The sequence below is a fragment of the Mus caroli genome, unplaced genomic scaffold (assembly GCF_978045245.1).
Source record: "Mus caroli unplaced genomic scaffold, Mus_caroli_1 scaffold_11, whole genome shotgun sequence".
Lineage (NCBI taxonomy): Eukaryota > Metazoa > Chordata > Mammalia > Rodentia > Muridae > Mus > Mus caroli.
Genome location: NW_028227266.1, coordinates 37,059,008 through 37,068,335, shown reverse-complemented (window position 1 = coordinate 37,068,335; position 9,328 = coordinate 37,059,008). Strand labels below are relative to the sequence as shown.

Sequence of the window (9,328 nt, the reverse complement as noted above, 5' to 3'; positions counted from 1 at the left end):
CTGTCACCTGAGTTTTTGATCTTAGCCATTCTGACTGGTGTGAGGTGGAATCTCAGGGTTGTTTTGATTTGCATTTCCCTGATGATTAAGGATGTTGAACATTTTTTCAGGTGCTTCTCTGCCATTCGGTATTCCTCAGGTGAGAATTCTTTGTTCAGTTCTGAGCCCCATTTTTTAATGGGGTTATTTGACTTTCTGGAGTCCACCTTCTTGAGTTCTTTATATATATTGGATATTAGTCCCTTATCTGATTTAGGATAGGTGAAGATCCTTTCCCAATCTGTTGGTGGTTTTTTTGTCTTATTGATGGTGTCTTTAGCCTTGCAGAAGCTTTGTAGTTTCATGAGGTCCCACTTGTCAATTCTCGATCTTACAGCACAAGCCATTACTGTTCTATTCAGGAATTTTTCCCCTGTACCCATATCTTCAAGGCTTTTTCCCACTTTCTCCTCTATAAGTTTCAGTGTCTCTGGTTTTATGTGAAGTTCCTTGATCCACTTAGACTTGACCTTAGTACAAGGAGATAGGAATGGATCGATTCGCATTCTTCTACATGTTAACAACCAGTTGTGCCAGCACCATTTGTTGAAAATGCTGTCTTTCTTCCACTGGATGTTTTTAGCTCCCTTGTCGAAGATCAAGTGACCATAGGTGTGTGGGTTCATTTCTGGGTCTTCAATTCTATTCCATTGGTCTACTTGTCTGTCACTATACCAGTACCATGCAGTTTTTATCACAATTGCTCTGTAGTAGAGCTTTAGGTCTGGCATGGTGATTCCACCAGAGGTTCTTTTATCCTTGAGAAGAGTTTTTGCTATCCTAGGTTTTTTGTTATTCCAGATGAATTTGCAGATTGCGCTTTCTAATTCGTTGAAGAATTGATTTGGAATTTTGATGGGGATTGCATTGAATCTGTAGATTGCTTTTGGCAAGATAGCCATTTTTACAATGTTGATCCTGCCAATCCATGAGCATGGGAGATCTTTCCATCTTCTGAGATCTTCTATAATTTCTTTCTTCAGAGACTTGAAGTTTTTATTATACAGATCTTTCACTTCCTTAGTTAGAGTCACGCCAAGATATTTTATATTCTTTGTGACTATTGAGAAGGGTGTTGTTTCCCTAATTTCTTTCTCAGCCTGTTTATTCTTTGTGTAGAGAAAGGCCATTGATTTGTTTGAGTTAATTTTATATCCAGCTACTTCACCGAAGCTGTTTATCAGGCTTAGGAGTTCTCTGGTGGAATTTTTAGGGTCACTTATATATACTATCATATCATCTGCAAAAAGTGATATTTTGACTTCATCTTTTCCAATTTGTATCCCTTTGATCTCCTTTTGTTGTCGAATTGCTCTGGCTAGGACTTCAAGTACAATGTTGAATAGGTATGGAGAAAGTGGACAGCCTTGTCTAGTCCCTGATTTTAGAGGGATTGCTTCAAGCTTCTCACCATTTACTTTGATGTTGGCTACTGGTTTGCTGTAGATTGCTTTTATCATGTTTAGGTATGGGCCTTGAATTCCTGATCTTTCCAAGACTTTTATCATGAATGGGTGTTGGATCTTGTCAAATGCTTTTTCCGCATCTAACGAGATGACCATGTGGTTTTTGTCTTTGAGTTTGTTATATACTGGATTACGTTGATGGATTTCCGTATATTGAACCATCTCTGCATCCCTGGGATGAAACCTACTTGGTCAGGATGGATGATTGTTTTGATGTGTTCTTGGATTCGGTTAGCAAGAACTTTATTGAGGATTTTTGCATCAATATTCATAAGGGATATTGGTCTGAAGTTTTCTATCTTTGTTGGGTCTTTTTGTGGTTTAGGTATCAGAGTAATTGTGGCTTCATAGAATGAGTTGGGTAGAGTACCTTCTGTTTCTATTTTGTGGAATAGTTTGTGAAGAACTGGGATTAGATCTTCTTTGAAGGTCTGATAGAACTCTGCACTAAACCCATCTGGTCCTGGGCTTTTTTTGGTTGGGAGACTATTAATGACTGCATCTATTTCTTTGGGGGATATAGGGCTGTTTAGATCATTAACCTGATCTTGATTCAACTTTGGTACCTGGTATCTGTCTAGGAACTTCTCCATTTCATCCAGGTTCTCCAGTTTTGTTGAGTATAGCCTTTGGTAGAAGGATCTGATGGTGTTTTGGATGTCTTCAGGATCTGTTGTTATGTCTCCTTTTTCATTTCTGATTTTGTTAATTAGGATGCTTTCCCTGTGCTCTCTAGTGAGTCTGGCTAAGGGTTTATCTATCTTGTTGATTTTCTCAAAGAACCAGCTCCTTGATTGGTTGATTCTTTGAATAGTTTTTCTTGTTTCCACTTGGTTGATTTCACCCCTGAGTTTGATTATTTCCTGCCGTCTACTCCTCTTGGGTGAATTTGCTTCCTTTTGTTCTAGTGCTTTTAGGTGTGTTGTCAAGCTGCTAATGTGTGCTCTCTCTAGTTTCCTTTTGGAGGCAATCAGAGCTATGAGTTTTCCTCTTAGAAATGCTTTCATTGCGTCCCATAAGTTTGGGTATGTTGTGGCTTCATTTTCATTGAACTCTAAAAAGTCCTTAATTTCTTTCTTTATTCCTTCCTTGACCAAGGTATCATTGAGAAGAGTGTTGTTCAGTTTCCACGTGAAGGTTGTCTTTCTATTATTTATTTTGTTATTGAAGATCAGCCTTAGGCCATGGTGATCTGATAGGATGCATGGGACAATTTCAATATTTTTATATCTGTTGAGGCCTGCTTTGTGACCAATTATGTGGTCAATTTTGGAGAAGGTACCATGAGGTGCTGAGAAGAAGGTATATCCTTTTGTTTTAGGATAGAATGTTCTGTAGATATCTGCCAGATCCATTTGATTCATAATTTCTCTTAGTTTCACTGTATCCCTGTTTAGTTTCTGTTTCCATGATCTGTCCATTGGTGAAAGTGGTGTGTTGAAGTCTCCCACTATTATTTTATGAGGTGCAATGTGTGCTTTGAGCTTTACTAAAGTTTCTTTAATGAATGTGGCTGCCTTTGTATTTGGAGCATAGATATTCAGGATTGATAGTTCCTCTTGGAGGATTTTACCTTTGATGAGTATGAAGTGTCCCTCCCTGTCTTTTTTAATGACTTTGGGTTGGAAGTCAATCTTATCAGATATTAGAATGGCTACTCCAGCTTGTTTCTTCATGCCATTTGCTTGGAAAATTGTTTTCCAGCCTTTCATTCTGAGGTAGTGTCTATCCTTTTCTCTGAGATGAGTTTCCTGTAAGCAGCAAAATGTTGGGTCTTGTTTGTGTAGCCAGTTTGTTAGTCTATGTCTTTTTATCGGGGAGTTGAGTCCATTGATATTAAGAGATATTAAGGAAAAGTAATTGTTGTTTCCTGTTATTTTTGTTGTTAAAGTTGGCATTTTGTTCTTGTGGCTGTCTTCTTTTAGGTTTGTTGAGGGATTACCTTCTTGTTGTTTCTAGGGCGTGGTTCCTGTCCTTGTATTGGTTTTTTTCTGTTATTATCCTTTGAAGGGCTGGATTCATGGAGAGATAATGTGTGAATTTGGTTTTGTCGTGGAATACTTTGGTTTCTCCATCTATGTTAATTGAGAGTTTGGCTGGGTATAGTAGCCTGGGCTGGAATTTGTGTTCTTTTAGTGTCTGTATAACATCTGTCCAGGATCTTCTGGCTTTCATAGTCTCTGGTGAAAAATCTGGTGTAATTCTGATAGGCTTGCCTTTATATGTTACTTGGCCTTTTTCTCTTACTGCTTTTAGTATTCTATCTTTATTTAGAGCATTTGTTGCTCTGATTATTATGTGTCGGGAGGTATTTCTTTTCTGGTCCAGTCTATTTGGAGTTCTGTAGGCTTCTTGTATGTTCATGGGCATCTCTTTCTTTAGATTTGGGAAGTTTTCTTCTATAATTTTGTTGAAGATGTTTGCTGGTCCTTTGAGTTGAAAATCTTCATTCTCATCCACTCCTATTATCCGTAGGTTTGGTCTTCTCATTGCGTCCTGTATTTCTTGGATGTTTTGAGTTAGGATCTTTTTGCATTTTACATTTTCCTTGATTGTTGTGCCGATGTTCTCTATGGAATCTTCTGCACCTGAGATTCTCTCTTCCATCTCTTGTATTCTGTTGCTGATGCTCGTATCTATGGTTCCAGATTTCTTTCCTAGGGTTTCTATCTCCAGTGTTGCCTCATTTTGGGTTTTCTTTATTGTGTCTACTTCCCTTTTTAGGTCTAGTATGGTTTTGTTCATTTCCATCATCTGTTTGGATGTGTTTTCCTGTTTTTCATTAAGGACTTCTACCTGTTTGATTATGTTATCGTGTTTTTCTTTAAGGATTTGTAACTCTTTAGCAGTGTTCTCCTGCAATTCTTTAAGGGATTTTTGTGCTTTCTCTTTATTGTCTTCTGCCTGTTTAGCAGTGTTCTCCTGCATTTCTTTAAGTGTGTTATTAAAGTCCTTCTTGAAGTTCTCTATCATCATCAGGAGATATGCTTTTAAATCCGTGTCTAGCTTTTCCGGTGTGTTGGGGTGCCCTGGACTGGGCGAAGTGGGGGTGCTGGGTTCTGATGATGGTGAGTGGTCTTGGTTTCTGTTAGTAAGATTATTACGTTTACCTTTCGCCATCTGGTAATCTCTGGGGTTAGTTGCTATCGTTGTCACTGTTTAAAGATTGGAGCAGAAGCTGTGTTCCACTCACCAGCAGTCTCTAAATCCTGCGGTGGGGGTCGTGGGTAGCTGATGGTACCCCGGTGCTGGTCCAGCCGGAAGAGGCCTGTGGTCCTACACAGGCCGTTTTTCTGCTTCCCTAACTAATGCAGTCTCTGGTCCCGCGTGCAATTGGATTGGAGCAGAAGCTGTGTTCTACTCTCCAGAAGTCTTAAGATCCTGTGGTGGGTGTTGTGGGTAGCTGGTGAGTGTCAGCCGACCCTGCGCCCCAGCTGCCCTGGTGCTTTTCTGACCGGAAGAGGGTTGTGGCCCTATGTAGGCCGGATTTCTCTCTCCCCAACCAGAGCAGTCTCAGGTCCCGCGTGATTGGACTGGAACAGAAGCTGTGTTCCACTCACCAGCAGTCCCAAAATCCTGCGGCGGGGGTCGTGGGTAGCTGGCGGGTGTCAGGCAACCCTGCGCTCCCGCTACCCAGGCGCTGATCCGGCCGGATGAGGCCTGTGGCCCTACTCAGGCCGGTTTCTGCTTCCCTAACTAATGCAGTCTCAGGTCCCGCGCAATTGGATTGGAGCAGAAGCTGTGTTCCACTCACCAGCAGTACCAAAATCCTGCGGCGGGGGTCGTGGGTAGCTGGCGGGTGTCAGGCAACCCTGTGCTCCCGCTACCCAGGCGCTGATCTGGCCGGATGTGGCCTGTGGCCCTACCGAGTTTAGCTACTTTTCATCCACTTGCCAAAAGTATTCAAATATCATTCAAAAAATAGAATGGCTATTCAAATGTACTTGTGTGAAAGTATTTTATTTTTATTTCATTGGTGTTTATTCACAATGAGCACATAATCGTATGCATATTTATTCTTCACATACTGACTTTCGAAGTATCTTGTTTTATAAGGTTTATTTTTCATTAATACATTTATTTTACTTTTGAAAATTATCTTTATGGTATGACTTTTAGAATTATTTAATGTTTTTCGTAGAAGCCCTTTGACAGATGTATTTATTCACTGTGTGTTTGTGACCACACTTTTATCCCTTTACGCTTTAAATATTTTTATTATTTCTTGCAGTTTATAAACATCCTTTGATCCTATTCAGTCTCCATTTCCTACTCTTCCCAGGTCCATGATGCTTCCTTCCTGTGCAACATTGTGTCCTCTTTTTATTGTTTTCTCATCATGGCCGATTTGTCCCTTATGTATATTCATGGATAGATGATTTCTCTCTGTGGCATGGTCAACTTGCTTGGAACTACACATTGAGAGAAAACTGATATATCCTCTCTCAGCATTTATAGACTATCAGTAGCTCCCCAGCTGAGGTGAACACTGTGCAGAATTCCCCAATTCCATGTTGGCTCTTGGTCTGCTTTGGCTGACACAGATCCTGTGCATGCTGCCACAATCAGTGTCTTAGAAGCATCTGCTCCACTGTGCCCAGATACACTGCTTTCTGGAAGCCAACCTCTGGATCTCACATGCTTCCTAATCCACTTAACAGTGATTCCTGAGCCTTTGGAGAAGGGTTGTAGTCTTAAATGTAAATTATGCATAAATTTATTTTAATAAAAAGTTTTGGCAACTTCATATAGGTACACACAGACATGAATACACACAGACACATACACACACACACACGTACAAAATAATTGCCATTATTCAAATCATTTTATACCTAGTATCCCATAATACAATTGTTTCTCCTTACAAGTCTCTATCCCACACTTATGAATTTTTTCTTTGTTTTCTTAGGCAATTATTTTAACTAGGTTATTTGCATAACTATCTGCATGATAGTTTAGAACCATCTTTTGGAATATGGGGCCTTATTAGTAAGCACACAACTAAAGACAATATATGCTCCATTCTAGAAACTATTAATAGTTCGTATTTCACACTGGGGAATGAAGTGTTAGGTCTCCTGTGCACATCAAATCTGTGATAAATTATGTACAGCCTTAGTCTTTTATGGATCATTGATAAAGCCACCGTTGCTGTGAAATCATGAATTCACTGATTAGATCTTTCTAAGAAGAAAAATTTTCACGTTTTTTTCTAAGAAGAGAAATCATATTATTTGGCTCTTACATAATTTCTGGCCTCTCTCATTTTATGATTAGAATCATTGCATGTTTTGACTTTTTAAAAATTTGTGTGTGTGATTTTAAGAAAATTTGAAGGTGTAGTCTTCCAGGGATGTCAATAATTTACTTTATGTTGTCTTCAAGAATTTCTGTCTTGCCAGGCAGTGGTGGTACATACATGCCTTTAATCTCAGCACTTAAGAGGCAGAGGCAGGAGGATTTCTGAGTCCAAGGCCAGCCTGGTCTACAGAGTGAGTTCCAGGACAGCCAGGGCTACACAGAGAAATCCTGTCACACATGCACAAAAAAATTTTCTGTTTTACTCTGTCTACTTAAATATGTGAGCTTTCTTGAGATATTAAATGACTAAACTGTAATCCAGTTATAAATTTAATTTGTGTACACAGTGAATAATTTGTTTACAGTTCAGCAGGATAGAAGATAATTATGTCTTTCCTTCAACTTAGGTGTTTTTGTATTGTCTTCTTCTTAGGTCCCAACATATAAGTGGGAAAAGTAATAACTGATCTGAGTATGCTTCTCTAATTGTAATGTGGAGAAATATCTAGTTATTCATTGACAGAATGTCAATATGACCTAACTACACAAAAACTATATTGCAGATATTCTGGGCAATTGGATACCAGTAATAGTTATTTCCTTACATTGCAAATAACAAAAAATACATTACACTATTCAAGGGTGTTATTAGTAAGTGATGGTACTGAGTATGGACACTTTGTCTTCTTGGCCTCACTCGCTATTTAAACACTACTGACCCTCTTTGTATTAAGAACTGGTTCCCAACCAAAATCACGCCCTATTAGCATCAAGTGTCCAGTACTTAATCCTAGTAGCACCCTGGTGTAGAACCAAATGCAATGGTTACTCTAAATGTGAATTAATTTTCACATTTGGAAACTTCAGGACTTAATCTAATTCAAGAATTAGAAAAAGGATATGTCTGCAATAATAGTTTTGTAGATCTGCCTGGAGAAATAATATTTTGGGTAGTCATTCACTGTTTTTGTGGAGATCTTGCTTCTTTAAGACTGTATGTCAGTTATTTTCACTGATATCCACTCTAAGTGTCATCTTAGAGACCTTGCTTTGAAAATACAAAATCTTTAAGAACCTGAACTTAGTGATAGTATTTTATATTAAATGTATTCTTAATTTATAAGTTCATGCTTAACATTAATATTAAAGAATAAATTTTATCTACTTAAAATAATTACATAAAGAGCAAATTTGTTCTTAAGAAGAGAAATAATTTATAAGGGGACCTTGAGTACATGGAAAATAATAACAAGGTCACTTTAACAGCCTTATGATTTTTTTTTTTTTATTTTACTCCTTCAGGATCAGAATGGATGATATGACATCAGGAAACTATTGCACAGTGACTGAGTTCTTCTTGGCAGGGCTGTCAAATAAGCCAGAACTCCAGCTGCCCCTCTTCTTCCTTTTCATAGGAATTTATATGATCACTGTAGCAGGGAATCTGGGCATGATCATACTGATTGGGCTCAGTTCCCACCTGCACACACCCATGTACTATTTCCTCAGCAGTCTCTCCTTCATTGACTTCTGTCAGTCCACAGTTGTTACTCCTAAAATGCTACTGAACTTTGTGACAGAGAAGAACATCATCTCCTACACTGGATGCATGGCTCAGCTCTACTTCTTCCTCATATTTGCAATTGCAGAGTGTTACATTTTAGCTGCGATGGCATATGACCGCTATGTTGCTATCTGTAACCCATTGCTTTACAATGTAACCATGTCCTATCAAATTTACATTTCCCTAATTTCAGGAGTGTATATTATTGGTGTGATCTGTGCATCAGCTCACACAGGCTTCATGGTTAGAATTCGATTCTGCAAATTAGATGTGATCAACCACTATTTCTGTGACCTTCTTCCCCTCTTGAAGCTTGCATGCTCTAATACCTATATCAATGAAATGTTGATTCTATTTTTTGGGACACTGAATATCTTTGTCCCAATCCTGACAATTATTACTTCCTACATCTTCATTATTGCCAGCATCCTCCGCATTCGCTCCACTGAAGGCAGGTCTAAAGCCTTCAGTACTTGCAGTTCCCACATCTTGGCTGTTGCTGTCTTCTTTGGATCTTTAGCATTCATGTACCTTCAACCATCATCAGTCAGCTCCATGGACCAAGGGAAGGTGTCCTCTGTGTTTTATACCATTGTTGTGCCCATGCTGAACCCTTTGATCTATAGTCTGAGGAATAAAGATGTTGCTGTTGCCTTGAAAAAAATAATTGAAAGAAAAACATTTATGTAGTTATAAATAATATCAAGATTATTTATTAGAGCAAGATTTTCCATAAACACATAGTTTGAATTGACATTATTCATTTTAATCTACTTGTCAATTTTATTACTCATTTTCTAGGACACTTTTATAATTTTTACTATTATAAATTCTGAATTCAATTTTCTATACACATATTATTCCATATTGTTTCACAGAGTCAACAATGCTAATAGTAAAGTATATTGTTCTATAGTAGTACATTGTTCTATATACCAATGCTGCATTGCCCATC

At 38.4% G+C, this 9,328-nt stretch overlaps 1 protein-coding gene across 1 annotated transcript; it reads left to right on the top strand.

Annotated features, from left to right (window-relative positions):
- Nucleotides 1–8,118: 8,118 nt before the first annotated feature.
- LOC110287773 (olfactory receptor 8G18-like) lies at nt 8,119–9,063 on the top strand. Its single transcript, XM_021154311.2, has one exon. It carries the CDS (start codon nt 8,119–8,121, stop codon nt 9,061–9,063), a length of 945 nt encoding a protein of 314 aa, XP_021009970.1.
- Nucleotides 9,064–9,328: the final 265 nt, after the last annotated feature.

What these genes read in the sequence shown, in the direction of transcription:
- LOC110287773 (XM_021154311.2), top strand. Translation starts at nt 8,119, where the DNA reads ATGGATGATATGACATCAGGAAACTATTGCACAGTGACTGAGTTCTTC.